Source organism: Myodes glareolus, chromosome 22, assembly GCF_982192425.1.
Source record: "Myodes glareolus chromosome 22, mMyoGla1.1, whole genome shotgun sequence".
Classification (NCBI taxonomy): Eukaryota; Metazoa; Chordata; class Mammalia; order Rodentia; family Cricetidae; genus Myodes; species Myodes glareolus.
Window position 1 is genome coordinate 35,356,298 of NC_142047.1, and position 24,932 is coordinate 35,381,229.

At 44.2% G+C, this 24,932-nt stretch overlaps 1 protein-coding gene and 1 pseudogene across 5 annotated transcripts in view; one reads left to right on the forward strand and one right to left on the reverse strand.

Annotated features, from left to right (window-relative positions):
- The window catches only part of Pla2g15 (phospholipase A2 group XV), a 38,767-nt gene extending 13,835 nt beyond the window's left edge, over positions 1-24,932 (reverse strand). For 2 of the 5 annotated variants that reach the window (XM_085681645.2, XM_048437037.3), the window contains exon 1: positions 5,018-5,243. In XM_085681645.2, the coding sequence (XP_085537771.1) occupies positions 5,018-5,144 (127 nt within the window). In that variant the 5' untranslated portion in view covers positions 5,145-5,243. Of the gene's footprint in view, positions 1-5,017; positions 5,247-23,812; positions 23,912-24,183; positions 24,290-24,917 lie in introns of those variants that run through there. The other 3 variants (XM_087900222.1, XM_087900223.1, XM_048437040.3) reach the window with 3 other exon arrangements.
- On the forward strand, positions 15,984-16,414 carry LOC125402362 (large ribosomal subunit protein uL15 pseudogene; annotated as a pseudogene).

The window sequence follows — 24,932 nt, forward strand, 5'->3', positions numbered from 1 at the left end:
AGAGATGGGTCAGTGGTTAAGAGCATTGCCTGCTCTTCCAAAGGTCCTGAGTTCAATTCCCAGCAACCACATGGTGGCTCACAATCATCTGTAATGAGGTCTGGTGCCCTCTTCTGGCCTGCAGACATACACACAGACAGAATATTGTATACATAATAAATAAATATTTTTAAAAAAGAATGAAAATAGACCCATATATATCACCATGTCCAAAACTCAAGTCCAAATGGATCAAAGACCTCAACATAAAGTCAGCCAAACTGAACCTTATAGAAGAGAAAGTGGGAAGTACTCTTGGACGCACTGGCACAGGGAACCACTTCCTAAATAGAATCCCAACAGCACAGACACTGAGAGAAACAATTAATAAATGGGACCTCCTAAAACTGAAAAGCTTCTGTAAAGCAAAGGACACGGTCAACAAGACAAAACGACAGCCTACAGAACGGGAAAAGATCTTCATCAACCCCACATCAGACAGAGGTCTGATCTCCAAAATATAGAAAGAACTCAAGAAATTGGACACCAAAAGATCACATAATCCAATAAAAAATGGAGTACAGACCTAAACAGAGAACTCTCAACAGAGGAATCTAAAATGGCTGAAAGACACTTAAGAAAATGTTCAACATCCTTAGCCATCAAAGAAATGCAAATCAAAACAACTCAGAGATTCCATCTTACACCTGTAAGAATGGCCAAGATCAAAAACACTGGTGACAACTTATGCTGGAGAGGTTGTGGGGAAAAGGGAACACTTCTGCATTGCTGGTGGGAATGCAAGCTGGTATAATCCCTTTGGATGTCAGTGTGGTGATTTCTCAGAAAATTAGGAAACAACCTTCCTCAAAACCCAGTAATACCACTTTTGGGTATATATCCAAAGGATGCTCAATCATGCCACAAGGACATGTACTCAACTATGTTCATAGTAGCTTTGTTTGTCATAGCCAGAATCTGGAAACAACCTAAATGCCCCTCAACCGAAGAATGGATAAGGAAAATGAGGTACATTTGCACAATGGAGTACCACACAGCAGAAAATAATAATAACAGCTTGAATTTTGCAGGAAAATGGGTGGAGCTAGAAAACATCATTTTGAGTGAGTAACCCAGACACAGAAAGACAATTATCACATGTACTCACTCATAGGTGGTTTTTTTTTTAAATTTATTTATTATGTATACAATAGTCTGTCTGTGTGTATGTCTGCAGGCCAGAAGAGGGCACCAGACCTCATTACAGATGGTTATGAGCCACCATGTGGTTGCTGGGAATTGAACTCAGGACCTTTGGAAGAGCAGGCAATGCTCTTAACCTCTGAGCCATCTCTCCAGCCCTCATAGGTGGTTTTTAAACATAAAGCAAAGAAAGCCAGCCTACAAACCACAATCCCACAGAACTTAAACAACAATGAAGACACTAAGAAAGACTTACATAGATCTAATCGACATGGGAAGTAGAAAGTAGAAAAAGACAGGATCTCCTGAGTAAATTGGGAGCATGGGGACCTTGGGGAAGGGTTGAAGGGGAGAGGGAAGAGGCAGAGAGGGGAGCAGAGAAAAATGTAGAGCTCAATTAAAAAAAAAAAAAGATGGTTTCCAAGGTTAACTGGACTCAGATCATACTCTGTTGAAGAGGGGTTTTAAGGCTCATGGGAGTTTCCCAGATCTCAGAACTGTGTCCAACGCTACAGCCCTGGTATTAGATATGTACCCTCCAGGTTTAAACCGGCCAGAAAGAAAATCAAGCAGGGTCTTATCTACCCGTAAGCTGTGGGGCATTAGACAAAGTGCTAGGCCAAAAATGAAACCTAGAAGCAGTGCTCTTATGTTTTCCATGTTTTTGTTTCTCAACAAGGTCTTGCTGACATCAAAAGCATGTTTTTCCTGCCTCTAACCTCCCAAATGCTGGGATTACAGGCTTGGGGGGGGGCATTTTAAAAAACACAAATGAGAAAAGTTCCCAACGGTACCAGCAGGCCTACCAAGGCCCTAGGCCTTGCTAAAGGCAGGAAGTTCCAGAGGGTAGAGTTCGTGGAAGGTCTCAGCATGGTAGAGAGATGTGGTGCAGGTGGCTGAAGCACGGTAACATGCAGCCACAGGCCAGGGTGTGACCAAGTTCCAAGCATGGTTGGGTCCAGCTCTTGTCAATCTCTTAGGTCCACACAGACCCCAAGGCCCTGGCAACATCAACTCCACACCACTTGAAGTGCTAGTATTTAAAGCCCCCACAATCTGTTTCCTCCCGTTAACGTTACAGGCCGTATCTACCTGCTATAGGCTACCCTCTGGACATTTCAGAGAGACAATCCCTTTGAAGACCTACAGCCACTACGAAGAGCCACACGGCTTTCCTCACCAGTGACTTTGAACACATGTCCTTGTCTTCTGAGTGTCGTGGGAAGGTGAGACACCTGCTTTCCCCTCCCTTCAGGACGCAGGTGCAGAAGCAAGAAATTCCCAGCATGGGAGCCTCTACATGACATGCTTGTGAGCTGGGCATGTGAACTGGTCACCGTCTCCATCCACCACAGGGGAAATGAGTGAAAAGAGGAAGCCACCAGATACCCCTTGCCCTGGTCAGGCTATGTGGCTTCTAAAAATAGCAGTGGCCCCTTCCTGAGATACTTGGTGCCTGAAACAAGGACAAGAGCCACACAAGCCACACATAAAGCTTTTACTTGAAATAACACTGTGAAGGGTCATCTTCATATAAATTTTAAAATCATGAGTACTTATGTCGTGTATACGCTATGTAGAGGTGAGATGGGAGCACACCACAGCATGTGTGTGGAGGCCGGAGGACAACCTGCCAGAACTGGTTTCATCTGGGGATGGGGGTGGCAATCCCTTTGCCCACTGAGCCTTCCTGCATTCCTCTTTATTCATTTCACTGATGAGAAGACTCAGGCTGAGCAGGATACACAAATGGTTTGCCTAAGGTCCCAGTCCCCTGGCCTGGGGTCGATTTTCTGACTTCTGCTGCCTCTACCACTAACTCAGAATCCACACATTGTGCCTAAGGAACAAGAACGGCTCTCTCCGGTCTCTGAGTTACCAGCAGCAGCCCCAATCCTTGAAAAGATGTGCAGGTTGAAGATACAGATGTTCAGATCGCTGAGGCTTCTCTGCTACGATTTAGGAGAACTGAAGACCGGATGGATTAATGAGCGCTGTTAGCACCAATCCGTCCAGGCAAAACCGTGTGGCAAACAGGCCAGGCGTGGCGGCGCACACCTTTAATACCAGCACCCAGGAAGGCAGAGGCAGGCAGACCTCTGTGAGTTCAAGGCCGGCCTGATCTACAAAGAGAGCATGGGGCTATAGAGTGAGACTCTGCCCTCCCCTTCACAAAAAAAGGTGGCAAACATGAATGTGGTCAGAGAATGCACACACCCCAATGCCAAGGCCCTCATTCTCGGAACTCCTTAGGCTCCCACGTGACTTCTTCACATTGGTCACCAGGGTAAAGTCCAGATGACCCCGTAAGTCACGAGCTCTACACCATGCATGCCTCCCGCTTCCCCCCTAATTCCATTCCAACCAGCCTGGAACCATCTTCCAAGCACACCTAGTTCCAGCATACTCCAGAAGGGCCTCCCTGGCATTCACTCACCCAAGCTGACTCTCAGAGTCTGTGCTTACGCTCACAGACCTAATCCCCGAGAACCATCCAGGTTCAGGTGTGAACCTAGGTCCAGAATCCCCCAACCATTTCCTGACCTAGAATGCTTACTTCTTGTGGTTGACAGGTTCCACTGTGTAGCGCTGGCAGTCCTGGGAACTTGCATTGCAGATCAGGCTATACTTGGCTAAGAGATATGAATGCCTCCGCCTCCTGAGTGCTGGGATTAGTGTGTGCTGCCATGCCTAGCATTACAATGCCTACTGAGGTTTCCCAGGACCATTTTGCCAGTCAACACTATCCTTCTATGATCTGCAGTATCCCTATTAAAACATTCCCTGCAGTCAGGCATGGTGACACATGCCTACACGCCTTTAATCCCAGCACTTGGGGGTGGGGGCGGGCAGGGGCAGGTGAACCTCTGTGAGTTTGAGGCCAGCCTGGTCTGCAAAGTGAGTTCCCGAAAAGTCAGAGCTGCTACCCAGAGAAACCCTGTCTTGAAAAGACAAAACAAACAAACAAACAGTCCCAGGAGAAAGAGCACAGGAATGCACACTCCAGCTGAGTAAGTAAGTAACATACGCTCCAGCAGGTCTCTGTTCGGTGGCTAGCCACCGAAACACTAGCTCAAGACGAGAGCCAAGGTAAATAGAAGACTCCCAAAGATTTTATTCTGGCCTATTAACTCAAGAAAACACTGTTGATTCTTGCTCAGCTGCCAGGTCTAAGACCAAAGAGTGAATCCGCAGGCAGCGTCACTGGCCTCAACACAGCCTGGAATAACCAGGGCTTATGGGGGGGGGGGGGGGAAGTAGAGCATGCTCTCTGACTGCTAACACCTGTTCATGGCTATCGTCCCGACCATTTCCTCTGTCTTTCCTTGCCTTAGCCATCCTATCTCCCTTAGTCCTGTTCCCCAAAAGTCAATGTCACGCATTTCCTAAGTTGAAAGCAAAGGGAAATGATGTTGGTAGTCAGCAAAGATAGAACTTGCTACTACCCATGCCCTGCAAAACACAGAAGGCCGATACCTTCTAGACAGACTCAGACCAATTCTGAGACTACTTGGAAGCCCTCTGGGGTAGGGTCGAGCTGCCTCAGTCTTTACAGCTAAGAAATGGGGACATGGTGAGGCAAGGTTTGGGGTTGATGCAGGTAGGTGGAGTGGGAAATCGAACAGTATCCCTTCCCTTTGCTCTCATCTTTTAGAGGGTGGTTGACCACACCCATGTCCAGTATGGAGGAAGGTGAGTTAACCCACCCGACCTAGTTTAAGAGTCAAAACACTCTGGGTATGGTGCTTAAAGCACGGGGAAGTCGGCCCTGCCGACCCTGGCTGCACTGAATCCTGCAGTACCCACCCACCATCCCACCGCACGCCAGTCTCACCCAGAACCACCGGGGGGTGACGCTGGGCCGGGAGAGCCAGATCTGCCAACATCATTAGCAGAAGCAGGGGGACCAGGAGGCCACTCTGGAGCTGGGTCGCGCGACAAGTGAGGAGGTGGCGATCCATGGCGCGAGACTGGCAGCAGATCCAAGGGGCTGCTTTAATGATTGGGGATCGTGCCTAGGCCGGGCAACGTCGCGCTTAACCCCACCGCTCCCAGCCACCAGCCAATTAGGACCCGCCTCTTGCCAAGACACTACCAATTGGAACTCTCCTCCACGAGCGTCCCTCCCACTCAAGCTCACCACGAGTCCTTGCCCACCCCTGGCCTTGCTGCTAGACTGTGCTGCGCGCCGAACGCATCGATCGGCAGACGGGCGCCGCCAGGCTCCCAGCTATCGTCCTACCATCAGGGACCCCCACCTCACGGTGTCTCCAACACCGTCCTTGGTACTCGAAGTCCACTCAGGTAGTCCTCATTCCCTACTCCTACCTCGAAGGACCGAAAACAAATCGAGTCAAAAGAGCTCCATCATTTACTGTGACTGAGGGACCTCTCTTAAAGCAAGGAAAGAGGAAGTGAGTCCTAGGTAGTCCGTTCATTCTTGAAACTCAGGTGACCAGCAGCTGACCAGGACCTTTGTACAGCCTTCACCCTGGCATCCTCAGGGCGTCTCGTTTCGGCCGCCCATGCCCGGAGAACTTCGACTGTCTGCCTTCTGGGTAGAAATACAGGTGGGACCCAAGAAACAGGTCCGGGAGAAGCTAGATCAACCTGCTCCAAACGATCCGATCCGCCTTTTCCAAAGGAAGGGTCTGTCCGTCGATTCTAAGTGCGGCACGTGGAGTAGAGTTGGAAGTGGTTTTAATCCGAAACTCTAAGGGCTCTGGGGCTTGCGTTGTCACTTCACCCCCTATCCATGCAAACCTGGGGCTCATGAAGGGTGCAAGATTTGAGCCAGGAGCTGGGGCCCGAGGCAGAGGCAGCCCGGGCAGAGGCTCAACACTGGTAATAAGCCAGCTCTGTGGAGTAGGGTTAACCAGGACATTTGAGAAATGACCTCTACACACTTCCTTCTGAAGGCCAGTTGCACCCTTGGGACACTGCTTAGTCCCAAGATTTCTGTCCCACCCTTCACCTCTTCTTCCCTCTTCTTGGTAAACATCTGACCCGTGTTAAAGTTGTTAAAGTTAGTTTTTTATAGCAAAATGGGAAGTTTTTTTTTAAAGATCTGTTTCATTTTATGCGCATGAGTATTTTTGCCCGCATGTATGTACGCACATTACATGCATGCCTGGAGCTTGAAGAAAAGTCTTATCAAATAGAGTTTGCCTGGAATAGAGTTACAGGTGGCTATGAGGCACCATATGGGTGCTGGAAATCCAGCCACAGTCCTCCGCAAGAGCAACAAGTGCTCATAACAATTGAGCCATTATTCTTGCCCCAGAAAACAGGACATTTTAAGCCCCACTTCCCCCACTTCAACCTCTGGCACCAGCAGAGGATTGCTACAGACTGATTTGGTGAAGGCCCAGTAGAAGATCATAGAGACATTAGGCCAAGGTTAGGGACAGTGGAAAGTCCAGAGCCAAGAGGTGGAAGGGAGATACTAAAAGACATTGACTCATACGAACATCTTGCCAAACTAGCTGTTTGGGCCCCTGGAAGAGTGTCACTGTTGTCAACTGAGGCTTAGGTGTCCCACTGCCACAAACCCTGAAAGAGTTAAGAGTCAGGATTACCGAGGAAAGGATGACAAAAGCTTGTTAGTAACAACCCTTCTCAAACAAGAGTCAGAAGATGAGCCTCCACCCCCTTTTAAAACAAAGGCTCGCAGGGTGTTGGTGGCACACGCCTTTAATCCCAGCACTCGGGAGGCAGAGGCAGGTAGATCTTTGTGAGTTCAAGGCCAGCCTGGTCTACAAGGGCTAGTTCCAAGACAGCTCCAAAGCCACAGAGAAACCCTGTCTTCGAAAAAAAAAAAAAATCAGTGTCTTAGCTAGTTTCATGTCAACTTGGCATAATCAAAAGTCATCTGAGAAGAGGGAACTTCAATTGAAAAAAATACCTCCATAAGGGATTGGAGAGATGGCTCAGAGGTTAAGAGCACTGGCTACTCTTCCAGGCATCCTGAGTTCAATTCCCAGCAACCACATGGTGGCTCACCACCACCTGAATGAGATCTGGTGCCCTCTTCTGGTGTGCAAGCACACATGCAGGCAGAACACTGTATTCATAATAAATAAGAAAATCTTTTAAAACAATAATAATAATAATAAACAAATAAATCTTTAAAAACAAACAAATGCCACCATAAGATCTGGCTATAAGCTGGGCAATGTGGTGCAAGCCTTTAATCCCAGAATTCAAGAGACAGAGGCAGGTAAATCTCTGTGAGTTCAAGGCCAGCCTGGTCTACAGAGCGAGATTCAGGACAGTCAGGGCTACACAGAGAAACCCTACCTCAAACAAACAAAACAACAACAACAACAAAACAAAGAACAACAAAAAGGAGGATGAGGAGGAGGAAAAAGAAGATGGTCCAGCTGTAAGCAGGTAAGATTGTACAGGATTTCCTCAGTAACTGATAGGCAAGAGCCCAGCTCGTTGTGATTGGGAACAGCCCTAGGTTAGTGGTTCTGGGTTCTTTAAGAAGGCTGAGCATGAAGAACAAATCAGTAGGCAGCATTCCTCCGTGGTCTCTGCATCACCTCCTGCCAACCAAGCTCCTGCCGTGGCTTCCCTCAGCGGACTGTGATTTAGACTGTATAAACCAAATAATCCCCCTTCTCATCAAGTTTCTTTTGGTCATGGTGTTTCTTAACAACAGTAGAAAAGTAACTAAGACATTCAGGGTTGTTATGGAATGATCTTTCTGTGCACTGTGAAGATGTGTCTTTGCCAAGGCACCTTCTGGTTTCACAAAGAGCTAAATGGCCAGTAGCTAGGCAGGAAGACGTAGGCAGTACTTCCAGTCAGAAAGAGAAAGAGAGAGAGAAAAGAGATGGATCTAGGCATGGAGGAGAGATGCCAGAGAATACGAAAAGGAAACAGGAAGTGCAAGATGGAAGAGAGGTAAAAATCCACGAGGTAAAACATAAGCTGAGCTTTCATAATTAATAATAAGTCTCCATGTCATTTTTTTGTGAGCTGGAGGCCCAAAGAAAAACCCATCTATATATGGTGCCCAACGTCAGGCTCAAACATCCAAACACAGGGCCTCAGAAAGCTAAGAAAAGCCTAGACAAGGAGCCGGATGTGACGTTCTAGTCTGCAGTCTCTGAGGCAGACCAGCTCAGCATACAGAAGCACCACTTCCTGTTACTGCCTGTGGGCTGCAGGCTGGAGCCAGCCACCACTTCCTGTTACTGCCTGTGGGCTGCAGGCTGGAGCCAGCACCACTTCCTGTTACTGCCTGTGGGCTGCAGGCTGGAGCCAGCACCACTTCCTGTTACTGCCTGTGGGCTGCAGGCTGGAGCCAGCCGCCAGCAGCACACACCAACCAGCACCATAGGCTAAACCGAGCCTTGCGACAGATGACGTTACAGTTTAAGATTTGTCTCCTGTGGACAGAGAAGGCAGCAGGTGCTCAGTGAAGACAGATCCAGATGGGAGGAAGAAAACTCTAAATAGGTTTTTAAAAATGTGTGTAAGCTTAAAAAAAAAAAAAAAAGGAACTAGGTAAAGAGAGTCAGAAAAAAATAGTTTATAACTAATAAGATAAAGTCTTTAAAGAGAGAATATAATAATATAATAACATAATATAAAAAATATAATTAAAAGAATAAGCCCCGTAAAGATGGTGTCTTGTTGACTTTGAATGTTTTGAATGCTGATGAGTGAATGGGAGCTGCTGAGAAGAGGCCCAGGATTGTAGAGGGACTGCTGAATTAAGTCAGCCAACTACTTTAGGAATGCCTTAACTTTAAAATGGAATTCAAAAAATGTATTGAGTTGGGGAAGACTTTATGCTTTTGTTTCTTTGGGGAAATAAAGCCTGTGGATTCATTCAAGGTTAAAGAGAATCAGGTTTGATCAGGGAGACTGCCTGAAAATCATGGTTACTAGGGGCTGGAGAGATGGCTCAGAGGTTAAGAGCACTGACTATTTTTCCAGAGGTCCTGAGTTCAATTCCTAGCAACCATATGGTGGCTCACAACCACCGGGAAAAAGGTCTGGTGCCAACTTCTGTCTGCAGGAACACATGCATGCAGACCATTGTATACATAATAAATAAATAAATCTTTAAAAAATAAAAATAAAATGTCATCCTGGGGGGAGGGGAGAGGCAGGGAGGGGAGCAGAGAAAAATGTAAAACTCAATAAAAATCAATTTAAACAAAGGAAGAAAGCCAACATCATCCTCGGCTGGCTTATGTAAAATGGTCATACTTGCATTAATACAGATATGTACATTACCCTTGAAAGTTTGTGTGTTTCAGAGCAAGGGGATCGGACACCCAGGTAATAAGCCTCTCAGAGTCCCTCTGTTACAGTTTCCTCAGAGTTCTGCATCCAGAACAGCTTCAAGGCTGCTGGCCGAGATGACCCAGCCTCACAGACTATCCAGCCAGAACTTCAGATAAGCCTTACACTTTCCCATTACACCAAGACTGGACAACAGCTAGCTCTCCCAGGACTTGACATTATCTTAATTTTCTCAGAGTCCCCTAGGGTTTCCATCACCCCCAGACAACAGGAAGTAATTTTAAGAACACAATGCCCATATTTCCAAAAGGTGGGGTAAATGTTTTTGGTTATTAGGTGAGTTATGGATGTTTATCATCATTTAGGGGTTGGCTACAAGTTGTTATTGGTCGTGGTCATGGAGGAAACTAAGCAAGGATCTCTTTCTGAAAAGAGATTTCTTTCTGCAAGGCTAGAAATGATAGGATAAAAGAGCAGATTGTTGGGCTGGAGAGATGGCTCAGCGGTTAAGAGCATTGCCTGCTCTTCCAAGGGTCCTGAGTTCAATTCCCAGCAACCACATGGCGGCTCACAGTCATCTCTAATGAGGTCTGGTGCCCTCTTCTGGCCTGCAGGCACACACAGAATATTATATACATAATAAATAAATATTAAAAAAATGAAAAAAAAGAGCAGATTGTTGAATCTACTTTAAACCAAAAAAACAACTATCAATCTCAAATATTTTACATTGGTATCGATTTTTGTATATTGATACAAATTTATGGTTACTTTTGTTAGAACATACGCTATATATGTTTCTACTCTGGTTTAAGATACTTTTGTAGCTGGGTGGTGATGGAACATGACTTTAATCCCAGTACTTGGGAGGCAGAGGCAGGCAGATCTCCATGAGTTTGAGGCCAGCTCTGGTCTACAAAAGCTAGTTCTGGGACAGCAAGGACTGTTACACAGAGAAACCTTGTCTCAAAAAAAAAGAGAGTTTTTTTTATAAGTTGATACAAATTTGAGGCTATTTTTGTTATACTATATTATATGTCTTTTATTTCTTATTTAAGGTAGTGTACCTATATAGCTCATTTAAAAATGTAATGTAAAGTTCTAGTCCTTGAAATCTATTTAGGATAATAAAGAAATATAGGTTAGTAGTTAGTCGTCTGTAACAATCGAACTTATGTATATTTTCAATGTCAATCAGAGACATGTTTTTAAATAGGTAGATGGTCTTCAAACACTTCAGAGATCTACAGAAAAACCAAAATAAATAAATAGGCAAATAGGTAAATAAATAGGTAAATAAATAGCCGAATGACCAGGGCTTCTGGGCACAGAGAGAGGAGAAGAGATGGATGTAGGTATGCAGGAGAGATGCCGGAGAACACAGAGATGAAACAGGAGGTACAAGATGGAAGAGAGATAAAAAGAGTCACAAGCTAGATCCAGAGGGCCTTCGGAGTGATCCTTCATCTGGCGAAGGACGGCGATACAGTCGGAGACCCACATTGGAGCACCGGACTGAGCCCCCGAGGTCCAAATGAGGAGCAGAAGGAGGAAGAACATGAAAAACGAAATCAGTACTGCGAGGGATGCTATCACCCACTGATACAAGGGAACGGATCTGATGAGAGTTTACCAAGGCCAGTTGGACTGGGACTGAACGAGGACGTGATCTAACCAGATTCTCGGAATTTGGCCGGATTCTCTGACTGTGGCTGGCCCGAAGTCTTTCTGAAAAGCTATTGACTATGACACTGGGACCTGTTTCCTCTACATATACTGGATTTTGGGGATCCAGTCTGTTTGGACACTCACCTTCCTGGACCTGGAGGGAGGGGGAAGGAACTGGAACTTCCCACAGGGCAGGAAACCCTGACTGCCCTGGGGGACGAAGAGGGAGGAGGAGGGGGAGTGGGGGGAGTGGGAGAGTGTTGGGAGGGGGGGCGGAAATGGAAACTTTTATAATTTAATAAAATTTACTTAAAAAAAAAGAGTCACAAGCTAGTGGAAGAAGCCTAAGCTATAGGCTGAGATTTCAGAATTCATAATAAGTCTCATAGTCATTTTTTTGGAGCTTGTGTCTGCACAGGGTGCCCTCTATCTGACTGTTCTTCTGCTTCCACAAACCAAGCTGGGATAGCATAGGCAACCAGGACCAATGATTCCCTCCTTTCACAGTGGCCCTGCCATCTCTTCAGTTCTTATCTACAGACTTGAGACTATCCTGAACTCTGGGTGACTACCTGCTTCATTTTTTATGATTTATTTTGGTATATATATTAAATATATTATTTACATTTAATATATTTATATTATAATATAAAATTATACATCATATCATATATTCTAATATATGGTATATGATATAATATCACATGCGATATTATATATTACTGTATGTATTTACTTATATGTAAATATAGAACATATATGTTGTGAAATAATCTTTTTGTACACTGTAAAGATGTGTCCTTGCCAAGATGCCTTCTGGTTGGATTAATAAAGAGCTAATGACTGATGTCTAGGCAAAAAGAGGTTAGGCAGGACAACCAAACTAAGAGCATGCTGGGAAAAAGAAGGGCAGAGTCAAGGGGAGTGGCCAGCCAGACACAGAGGAAGCAGGAGATGAATGTGCCGTGCTGAAAAAAGGCACCGCCACATGATAAGAGTGCAGATAAAAAATATAGGGGGTTATTTAAGATATAAGAGCTTGCTGGGAGGTGGTGGCACATGCCTCTAATCCCAGCACTTGGGAGACAGAGGCAGGAAGATGGAGGCCAACCTGGTCTACAGAGAGAGTTCCAGGACAGCCAGGACTGCACAGAGAAACCCTGTCTTGAAAAACCAAAAAAAAAAAAAGAACTAGTTAGTAACAAGCTTAAGCTATTAGTCAATTATTTATAATTAATAAGTCTCTGTGTGGTTATTTGGGAGCTGGCTGACAGAATAGAGAAACAACAGAAACAACACCTATATATACACAATATGTAACTATTATAATGTTTTATAGATTTTATGTATATATGCTATACATATGTATAGTGTGCATGTCTGTGTATGGTTTTGTGGTTTTATAAGACATGGTTTCTTTATATAGTAGTAGCTGGCTGGCCTCAAGTTCACAGAGATCCACCTGCCTTTGCCTCCCCAGTGCTGGGATTAAATGCATGCACCACCACTTCCATCTTTTTTTATTATTTTAAATTACATGGGGGGTATATGTGTCCATTAATACAGGTGCTTTTGGAGGCCAGAGGCATTGATTTCCCTGAAGATGAGTTACGGGCTGTTAGGGAATATAAATTTCAGGTGTGTGACTTTTATTTACGCTGCATTTGTTTAACTCTGTGAAGCTGTGTTACTTTTCCTGTCTAAAACAACTGATGGTCTTAATAAAGAGACTAATGTCCCATAGAGAGGCAGGAGCAAGGATAGGTGGGGTTAGCAGGCAGAGAGAGAGAAGGAGGAGCAACAAGAGAACAAGAAGAAGACATGGGGACCAGCCACCCAGCTACACAGCGAACCATGGAGAAAGATGCGTGGCAAAGACTGCTTGTTTGTTTCCCGGCCACCTAGGCCCAAAATAATCACACAGAAACTGTATTAATTAAAACACTGCTTGGCCTATTAGCTCAGGATTCTTATTAACTAACTCTTACATTCTAAATTAATCCATTTCTATTATTTTTTTATATTTTACCATGAGGCTTGTGGTTTACTGGTAAGGTTTTGAGGCCTCTGTCTCCTTTGGAAGCCACATGGCATCTCCCTGACTCCACTTTCTTTTCTCCTGTATCTGTTTGGAATTCCCACCTTGCTCTATTCTTCCCTGTCATAGGCCCAAGGAGCTTCTTAATTCATTAACCAATAAAAGCAACACATATACAGAAGGACTTCCCACACTATTTCCCCTTTTCTGTCCAAATAAAAAGGAAGGTTTTAACTTTAACATAGTAAAATTACATATAGAAAGCAGTTATTAAGCAAGAATTATAGTCACAATATTTAGTCCACTTACATTTGACAAATTAAGGCAAATACACTATTATCTATCCTATCTCATTCCCAGCTGCCCAGACTCAAAATAATCACACAGAAAACTATAATAATTAAAACATTGCTTGGCCTATTAGCTTGGGATTCTTTTTTTTTACATTTAATTTTTTAAAATATTTATTTATTTATTATGTATACAATATTCTGTCTGTGTGTATGTCTGCAGGCCAGAAGAGGACACCAGACCTCATTACAGATGGTTGTGAGCCACCATGTGGTTGCCAGGAATTGAACTCAAGACCTTTGGAAGAGCAGGTAATGCTCTTAACCACCGAGCCATCTCTCCAGACCTTAGCTTGGGATTCTTATTAACTAACTCTTATATTTTAAATCAACCTAATTCTATCATTTTATACTTTACCACAAGGCTCATGGTTTACCAGTAAAGTTCCAGTGGGCATCTCTTCTTTGGCAGTTACATGCCATCTCTTTGACTCTGCCTACTCTCTCTCTCTCTCTCTCTCTCTCTCTCTCTCTATATATATATATATATATATATATATATATATATATATGGAGATGGTAATTAAACATATTCACAGTATACAGAGGGGAATCCCACATCACCTCCCCTTTCTGTCTAAATAAAAATGGTGCACCTTCTTAAAATTTTCTGGCCAGAGCTTCAAATGAGAACTTCAGAAAAACCCTACCAACTACTCATAGACTATTTGCAATTACACCAGACAATGATCTTGAAACTTAACTATCATTTTAGCTTTACAGGACCCATAGAAAGAACATCACCCGCATGACTGCTGAAGTAATTCTAAAAGATGATGTCGTCCCCTCTCCCAACAAAGTTTGTCCTTAGGGTTAGGGACATCAATTAGGGGTTGATTATATCTGGAAAAAAAGAAATTGAATAGGATAATATGTAGATTAATATGAACTTACACTGATAATAATAGTGAATATAAAGTGAATAATTGTGAGCTATTATTTATAGACAATTTACATTGGTATAGACTCTTGTATATTGATACAAATTCAAATTATATTTGTTATATTGAATATGCTCCTATTTCTGTTTACACCTATGCAAAGTTATTTTGTCATATTGTGTGTATGCATGTTTCTACTTCTACTTAAGACATTTTGTATATTGATACAATTTTAAGATATATTTATCATATTGCACTATACATTTCTACATCTAATCAAGATATTTATACATTGTTTATATTTTAAGGTCATTGTCCTTATTTGTTGCACAGTTGTTTAAGGATTGTCTAATATTCTAAGGTAAAATCTTAGTCTTAAAGCTATATAGGTATTAATAATTATAGGTCAATAGTCATCCATGTATGTTATAGTTAGACTAATCGGGTTCTTTTAGATACATAGAGATAATATTCCACAGATAGGTAACCTCCAACCACTTCAAAGAACTATAGAATATGACATTTAAATAACTTAGGGTTCTGTTGATGTGAGTCATGATTCCTCCTGACAGCACTGATCTATTCCCAAGAGAATGTTGAGCACCGAAGACACTCAACTTGGGAGTTTATTTTCTTCTTGGCAAAACTGGCTTTTGGGCAAAGAACTACCCATGCTTCAACCACTGACAAAATGCACAGTGTCCAGACTAGACAAGCAGGATATAAGAAAAAAGACAGCCAAACCTTGCCACGTCAGAGTTTTGAAATTTTTCCTGCCTTTGAAAATGGTCTTCATTTACCCTAGGCTTTAGCCAAAACTGGTTGCAAAACACTGCAAATGAGACTTTGAGTGATTGCCCAGGTAGCCAGTTGTCTCTGTCATTTATTGCACATTTTGAAAGTTGCTTTATTGTACTTCCTGTCTACTCAAGTGACATTATCTCCCTTCTCAGGTCTTCAATGGGGTTGAAGACTAGATAGTTGTAGTTACTTTCCTCTCATGACTTAATGAATCCATTTCTAATAAAAAAGACTTAGACTCCTTAGAATAGAATATTATGGAAACATTTAGCATATGTTTCTTGCTTAATATTATTTATGCTGGTTGTAATTTTAATTTTTACACTTGATATCTGTTCTTATTATATAGAGTTTTGTATTGGGTTTGGAACTCTCTTATTTAAACAAAAGAGGGAGGTTCTGGGGGAACTTCTTCAAGCTCTCTTTGGCTGCTGAATTCGGTTCCTGCTCCCTGCTCATGCAGAAGACTGTAGATCTGTGAATCTGTCCCTAAATAAAGAACCCTTTATTATACCCCATTCTGACCTAGTGTGGCATCATTTTATCACATTCATGTACAGATATACAAAAACAGGGAAAAAGCCCAGAGGCAAAAGGTAAATAGGTTAATTAAGTTAAGAAAAATAGGCAAGAAACAAGCCACGCTAAGGCCGGGCATTCATAAGTAATACTAAGCCTTCGTGTGATTTATTTGGGAGCGTTGTGGTGGGCCCCTCAAAAAGCCAATAGTAGACCGCCCCCACACTTGCTACCTCCCGATACTTCGCGGGTTCCTCCCTCTTTCCTTTTGCCACTGCCATGCCATCCAGACTGAGGAATACCCGAAAACTCCGGGGCCACGTGAGCCACAGCCAAGGTCGCATCAGTAAACATCGCAAGCATCCAGGAGGACACGGGAAAGCTATAGGCATGCATCGTCACAGAATCAACTTCGACAAATATCATCCAGGTTACTTCGGGAAAGTTGGTATGAGGCATTACCACTTAAAGAGGAACCAGAGCTTCTGCCCGACTGTCAACCTGGATAAACTGTGGACGCTGGTCACTGAGCAGACCCGGGTTAACAGACTGGAGTCGCTCCTATCATTGACATCGTGCGGTCGGGCTACTACACAGCTCTGGGGAACGGAAAGCTCCCTAAGCAGCCTGTTGTGAAAGCCAAATTTTTCAGCAGAAGAGCTAAAGAGAAGATAAAGGGTGTTGGAGGTGCCTGTGTTCTGGTGGCTTGAAGTCATTCAGGGAGGCCAATTAAATGCTAACATTTCCCCCCTCAAAAAAAAAAAAAAGCCACCAGTAAAATATCCCACAACAATAGGATCGGCAGTTGCAAGCTACCCATAATGGATGCTGGGAAGCAAACTTGGGTCTTCCGCAAAAACGACAGCTATTGTCTGCTGGACCACTCCCCAGACCCACCTCCCAGCTTCTCTAACCTACAGCCTAGGTAGTCAGCCAATCTTTCCAGCTCATTCTTGTGAAGTCATACTACCCTCACCACCACAACAGCGTCATGCTGGGGTTCCAATGTGTGCCCTTATTCTGGAGGAATGTTCATATGCTAGGTGGACACCATGAACCATGAAGTCAGGTACCTCTAACTCACACCTGCCTGTGGTGTCTCCCATTCCCAGTGAGTGAAGACCTTGAACGGTAGTCCGGGCTCTAAATCTTCCCAGTTAATCTTGCCTTCTCATCTCAACCTCTGACTTCCATGCTAGAACAGGATCCTAGGAGACCGCTGATCTTGCTGCAGTGACAACACCCTGCACTCCCCACTTAGGCTTCAGACAAGAAAGATCTGCTGCACCTGAAGCACCCTTGCCTGGCTCCCACTGGGCCATAGTCACTGCAAGACCAAAGTATTTGCCTGCCCTGCTTCTAGCACATGACAGATGCTTGACGTGCTAAATATATCAGTAATGTACTTTCTCCACAGCTTACAGGGACGGCTCTATGGTTCCTGTCTGCCCTAGAGGAGGAAAAGGACTGAGAGGTGAAGCAGGTCAGCTATAGGTCTGAGAAAGAAGGAGGGTATTCTTGGGGGCAGGCACACTCTAGGGAAAGGCTGGAAGTAGGAAAAAACTCAGAAGCTGATGCCAGTCTAGGTTTGCTCTCTCCCTTGGGTTGGGAATACAGCCAACAGCCTCCATATCTCAGCACTTCCTCACACAGACCTGTGCTTCTAGATCTCCTATGGAGACCAGTGGATTATGGGGCTTCCAAAACCAGGACTTCCAAAGCCATTTAGTGGTCATAGCTGAGCCCATTTGGACGCTAATCACTTTTCCCTAAACCTTAGACTCTGCAGGCCACTATTCCTCTGCTTCTAGAGCCTTCCCGGAGTCACTGAGGGGACAAACTCTAACCCAATTAGCCATTCAATCCAGAACACAGAAGGCAAAGGCCCAGAACAGAGCATCCAATCTGGCCTAGGCATCAAGGAAGGTTGCTTTACTTGAAGTAATTTTCCAAGACAACAAAGGGTGGGGTGGAGCTCCAGCAGCCCAGAAAGCTAAAGATTTACAGCAGAAGAGTTCAGAGTGCAAGGTGGGACAGAGTCAGAGGGTCTGAAAAGTAAGCTTTAAAACTCATTGGTGCCAGGCGGTGGTGGCGCAGGCCTTTAATCCCAGCACTCAGGAGGCAGAGGCAGGCAGATCTCTATGAGTTTGTCTACAGAGTAAGTTCCAGAACAGCCAGGAATTAACAAAAACCAACCAATCAACCAAACAACAACAAACCCCTCAGTGGTAAAGAGCACCAGATGCTCTTCCAGGGGACCTGGGCTCAATTCCCATCACCCACATGGCAGCTCACAATTGCCTGTAACTCCAGTTGTAGGTGACTCAGGCCTTATTATGACCTTTGTGGGTACCAGGTAAGCACATGGTGCACAGATATGCATGCAGGCAAAACATCAACACACACAAAACAATACAAAAAATGTATATAAAAAAATCCCAATCTATGTCTAGGATCATGGCTGGTCAAGTTTCTGGGAATAAGTGAGCACTGAGTGCTTAGTCATACACAGAACACCTATCCTACCCGTCCCCCTGCCCCTAAGGCTCAGGGAACGTCAAGGAAAAGGCAGGAAGCATGAGTTGAGGGGAATGCTACAAAACACTGACTTAGGGACATGGATGTAGCTGTGGTCCTCATGAACTTACAACAGCTACAGCTGCTTGCATAGGGCCCTCAAAAGACAGGACTCTTTCAGCACTCAGTCATAGCGGGAGGGGCTCGTGGGTCCCCACCTGGTCCAGGGGAAGTCATTGTCTTCAGTGATGTAGCATGAGTCACTAAAGTTCCAGTGGATAGCTCCGTACCTCTGCCCACGCTGGTGACCCCCAAAACAAAAAGGCTGTTGTCTAGATTCCCTGGGATTGTTTTGTAGGCTGTTTTTTTTTTTCTTTATGATGTGGAATTTCCCTCTGTAATCTGTGATTACCAGTAATGAATATGGCTATTGATAGGGCAGAACTTATGTAGGTAGGTAAAACTAAGCTGAGTGTTGGGAGAAAGAAAGGCACAGTCGTAGAGATGCCCATGTAACCTTGCTGGAGACAGACACCAGAAATTCAGCCAGTAAGCCACAGCCACGTGAAGATACACAGATTATTAGAAATGGGTTAAATTAATATGTAAGAGTTAGCCAATTAGAAGTTAGAACTAATGAGCAAAGCAGTGATTTAATTAATACAGTTTCTGTGTGGTTATTTTGGGGCTGGGTGTCCAGGAACTAACAGGCAGCATTTCCTCCAACAGATTGTCGCTGACATGGCAAATAAAAATCTACTTAAGAACCTAAGAGAGCCCAATTCTAGACTCAAAAAATACAGAGTTTAACACAGCTTCTTGCTGTTTGCTGACAGTGTGCCATAGCTCCTTTATGAGAGGTTTTCCTGACTCAGCTGTAGCAGAACAATAAGAAAGCAACCCCGTTCTAAAATGCCGGCTCTCTGGGCTGTGCTGCCAGGGCAACTTCTGACTCTTTTGGGAGACTGAGCATTTGGATGGGTTTGTGAGCAACATGCTATGCCTCGCTTGCTGACCTCATGCACTGGCTGTGTGCCTAGAGATGGGGCACTGTGCATGGCTCTCAGAGGTGGCAAGCAGCTCTGCCATGCTAAACTGTGTGGAGCAAGCAGGGACTAATGTATATAACCTAGTAATGCCGTAGCTTAAGTTTTTAAAAAAGCATTTAGATTTTAATAAGCACTCCTGGACAGTAAAGAATTACAGATACAGAATAGGACAGATTCAGACATAAAAGGCCTCCAAACGAGTCACAGTGTTGGATAAATAATACACAGGCTTGGAAGAGAGAAGAAAAAGAGTATAGAAAGTCAAAAATAAAGTTAATGACTTTTTTAAAGGGGGGTAAAGTAAAGAGACAGAGTACAGATAGTCATAGATTAAAAAGAGTGAAGAAAAATAAGCCAAGTAAAAATGGAAAATTCACAGTGAGTCTGGATTATGTACATTACTGTGTTATCTTTGAATTTTTTGACTGTGAAGGAGCTAAGTACAGAGAGGCATTTCATCGTATGGGCTGCTAACCTAAACCAGCATGTATATTATAAAGATATCATGACATCCAAATTTGGGTCTAAGGATATGTTGCTTTGGAAAAGAGGTTCTTCTCTTGTTTCCACAGAGGATGAGAAGCTGTTGATTGCTACCAGGCTGGTGTGGTTTGATAGACTAAGACCCCCTGAAAGGTTTTCTTGAACACCCTTCAAAAATTACTTTGCCCAATAAAGAGCAGGAAGATGTTTGGACAGAACTACGCCCATATTCCCAAATATTGTCTATAAATGTTTGTTTACATTTAAAGGATGATATGATATAAATATGAATACTTTGCATTGGTATGGATCTTGCTTTATTGATAGAAATTTAAGGTCAATCTTCTTATATGTATATTTTTGCTCTTGATTAAGGTATTGTGATTGTATAATTCATTTAAAAATGTAATGTACAATTAAGAAATATAGGTTAATAGATAATCATCTATAATAGTCAAGATTGTAGTCATGTTAGTTAGGTTTTATATATATTTCAGTTAGTTAGGTACTCTTCAAATCTTTCAGAGACCTTCAGAAAATGGCATTTAAATGTTTAAGACCTTAGGGCTTTTCATGATAATGAGATACATCTGCTCCAACAGCACAAGCTACTTTGAGAGGAAAATAGGCATCAAAAAGTCTCCTTATGGAGTTAGATAGCCATTTGGGCAAGAAACTGCTCTTGCCTAGACTGCTTAACTGGACATGTAGGACCCACAGAGAAATGAGTGTTGGACTTGCCTAAAAGTGAGACAATTCTTTGGGGTTCCTGCTTCATGAAAGAACATTCTGCAGAATACAAAAGAAAGTGACTGACAGACTGCCAATATAGGCAGAACTGTTTTTGAAGTTTCCTGCTTCATGGAAAAATCTGCTGGATACTATGCCTGTAGGCTGAAGTTGAATGCCCCTATGGTACAGAAGACTTTGGGTGACTGTCCAGGCAGGGAGATGTCTCTGTCAATTCTAGAGTTTTGGAAGCTGTTTACAATGACTTAGGTAATATTATATCCTTCTGGAGTTTTTGATGGAGTTGAAGAATTTATAGTTATACTTTTCCTTAGATACGTTAATGACTTAGGTAATATTATATCCTTCTGGAGTTTTTGATGGAGTTGAAGAATTTATAGTTATACTTTTCCTTAGATACGTTAAAAGATAAACTATATAACTAATTTTTGCTTGATAACTGTTTTGTTGTATTTAATTTTACTGTTAAAGATAAAACCTTCTTTTTAATTTAATCAGAAAAGGGGAGGTGATGTGAGATTTTCCTCTGTGTGCTATGATTACCATTAATGAATTAAAAAAAAAGCTGGCTTGGCCTGATGATAGGGCAGAACTTAGGGAGGTGGGGAAAACAAAGCTGAATGCTGGGAGAAAGAAAGGCAGAGTCAGAGAGACACTATGTAGCTTCGCTGGAGACAGACGCCAGCTCTTTAGCCAGGAAGCCACAACCACATGGCGATACACAGATTATTAGGAATGGGTTAAATTAATGTGTAAGTGTTAGCCAATAAGAAGCTAGAGCTAATTGACTAAGCAGTGATTTAATTTAAAAAAAAAGGCATGAAAGTGGAATAGGATTTGTTGGAAGGAGGGGAAGAGTGGATGCAGGGATGCGGGTAAGCAGGATGGGTTGGTTATACATATGTATGAGCTTGCCAGCTAATAGATTAAATTTGTGTCTCAGGAGTCACACAGAGATTCTGAAGCCAGCGGGAAGTGCTTGGCTGGCAGTGTCAAGGCATTTCCTCTCCGTCCTGGTTATTGCCCACAGAGAGATGCATGCTCTAACACATCACGATCACCTACTACCTGGCTTCTCTCAGAAAGGTTAAGGCCAGAGTCAGCACACCCTCTGGTGGTATTAAATGATTTTGCAATGGTACAGAGATGAGAAACTTGGGTAGGCTGGCTGTTTCTAGTTAGTTAGTTACCCAGGGTTAGCTGGAAGAAGCTGAGGGGGAAAAAAAAATCCTCTGGTAGAATCATCTTCTATCGCAGCATCTTTTCTGGTCAAAAAGAGAGGGAAGAGCACACTTTCTCACCACTCCTGTTAGCATAAAAGTTGTGCCAACACCCCCCCCAAATGCACCCTCATGTGTGAGAGGACATTTGCGTGCACTCGCTTGAAACATGCTCCCTTCTTCCTAGAGTGCACTTTGGAACAGCATTTACTTACTACCTCTGTTTGGTACCCATCTCCCATTCAGATATTCATTCATTGATTCATCAATCCCCCTAGAAAGCAGAGGAGTGGGGACTGACTTTGGCTGGGACCTTCATCAGTACAGAAATCTGACTGCACAGGGGATCCCTACATGTACTTTGAGAGGCGAAAATGCCGAGGAAGAGCAGAGATGGGTTGGAAGGAAAAGACACCAAAGGAAAGGGTCCTTGGTCCAAAGAAACTTGTCAGTGCTGGCATAGAAAGCAGAAGCAGGAGCTAGAGGGATGGCTCAGTAGTTTAGAGCGCTTGGTGCTCTTGCTGAGGGACCTTTTTCAATTCTCAGCACCCACCAGTGACCCACAGTCACGGGTAACTCCAGTTCCAGGGGATCTGACACCTGCTCTCTGTGAGCACCAGGCATGCACATAGTACACACACACACACACACACATTAAATTAAAAAATAAAAGAAAAAAGAAAGAAAGGGGGGCTGGAGAGATAGTTCAGCAGTTAAGAGCATTGGCTGCTCTTTCCGAAGATTCAGGTCCAATTCCCAGCACCCACATGGCAGCTCACAGCTGTCTGTAACTCCAGTTACAGGGCTTCAGATACCCTCACACCAACATACATGCAGGCAAAACATCAATGAACATAAAATAAAAATAAATTATATATTTTGAGAAAAGGAAGGAAGCAAGCAGTCAGATATGGTGATACACACCTTTAATCCCAGCACTGGAGAGTCAGAGGCAGGCAGATCTCTGTGAGTCTGAGCCAGACTGGTCTAAATAGTGACTTCCAGAGTAGCCCAGGGCTACAATAGTGAGATTCTTTTATGTATGTACGTATGTATGTATGTATGTACATTGGTATTTTGCCTGCATGTATGTCTATCTGAGAGTACGTACATTGGTATTTTGCCTGCATGTATGTCTATCTGAGAGTACGTACATTGGTATTTTGCCTGCATGTATGTCTATCTGAGAGGGTTGGGTACCCTGGGACTGGAGTCTCAGACAGTTGTGAGTTGCCATGCGGGTGTTGGGAATTGAACACAGGTACTCTGGGAAAACAGCCAGTGCTCCTAACCACTGAGTCGTCTACCCAGCCCCAAGACTCCTCTTTAAAAAATAATTGGCTTCACCGGGGGGGGGGGGGGGGGGGGGGGGGAGTTGGGGGGGTAAGGAGTGCAAAGTTGTTTATTGAATGATAAGGTAATCTAGGACCCACCACTATTTGATTTGTTTGTTTTGAGATAGGGTCTCTACAGCTCTGGTTGTCCTGGGGCTGTACTAGACCAGGCTGGCCTTGAACTCAGAGACCTGCCTGTCTGTACTGGGATTTAGGCTCACACTACCACACTTAACTATAAACAATTTTTGTTTGCTTTTTTTTTTTTTTTTTTGAGACTGGGTTTCTCTGAGTAGCCCTGGCTGTCCTGTCACTGATTCTGTAGACCACGCTGGACTCAAACTCAGAGATCTGCCCGCCTCTACCTCCTGAGCTTTAGGATTAAAGGCATGAGCAGCCACCACTTCCTTGCTAAAGAACTAATTTTAAGAATTAGTTATTTTACGTAGCTCGGGGTAGCCTAGAACTCCTGTCTTAACCTTTTGGGTGTGGTGATTGCAAGCCCACACTTAGCTACTAATCTTACAGGTTTTGTTTCTTGATTTATGACCTGGAACTTGGATAGCGAGGCTAGCTTGGATCTTTGCAGCCTCTGACTTTTGAGTGCAGAGGCACTTTCAGTCTGGGTTCCCAAGCACTTGGGAGGTGAAGGCAGGAAAATCCGATTGGCAAGCTCAGCCTTTGCTATTTAGCCAGGACATGGGTACATGAGAATCGGTCTCAAAGAACAAAACAGCTGTGGTAAGATGGCTTACTTGAGTCCCATGCCCAGGATCCATTTCGTGGAAGGAGAGAAAGCCAGCTCATCCTGGTTGTCCTCTGACCTCCACACAAGCGCTGTGAAATGTCCGCACCTACACACAAGCACAAATGTGATAAAACAAACAAAAACCAAAGACTTTGAGGGTCTAGTATAGTTTTACCATGGGGAATGGCCGGATGAGGGCACCAGAATTGAAAGGAGCCACCCAATCTATTAGTACTGTGCTTCGCCTAGTGGGAACCCGGGCACAGTGGGCTCAGGACAGCCAGGTATTCCACAAAGGTTTCCTGAGAATCGGGAGGCGAGCTTTACAAGTTGAACGAAGCAGTAAGCCTTGCTGGGAGGTTGTGGGTAGAGACTGACCCGGGAGCATCAGTATAGCGGTGTACGCACGCCAGGGCCCTGCCCCACTGAACCCTGCTGGCTGTGGTGTTGTAGACCTTGACGTTAAATAGCCAGGACAAGGGGTGGGGAGTAGCATTTAGAAGGAACTAGTCTGAAGGGAGTGTCCTACGGAAAAGTCTAAACTGACGCAGGCGCGCTCCGGAATGGGAGGGGCTTTACCTCACGGTTTCGCCGGGTTCCTGGAGCAAATATTTGACATTCCAGGCTTATCGTCGGGGGCGGGGCCTAGGAGGCTGGCTGCGGGTGGGCCGTCCGGCTGGGGATTGCAGGGTTGTCCCACCAACCACCTTCCACTATATCTCGTCGTGTGGGAAAACCCGGGACGATCCACTCTAGGCTCCCTGGCTCCACACTCTTTCCTTGGGTATGAGTTGGGGATGCTCTAGGGTTCTGGGCTTCCTTTTATTCTAGACTCATATGTAGCATCCCGCTTTTCCGGACACACGAGGTTCTTTAGTATTGGCTTGGGCATCCTTGCATCTCTTCAGTCTCACCCCAGGCTGTAGCTCTTTCCTCCCGCCAGATTTCTAGTTACAGTTGAGTAGAAGGAAAACTATCCAGAACTCACAGGGCAGCCTGGAAACAACAGTAAGGGGACTAAACCCTTACTAACCCCCGTGGGGAGAATGGGACTAGTCTGAAACGGGCTGGAATGTAGGCTTTGTAGCCACACACGCAGGTACGTAGCTCACCGCTAGCTGGTACCT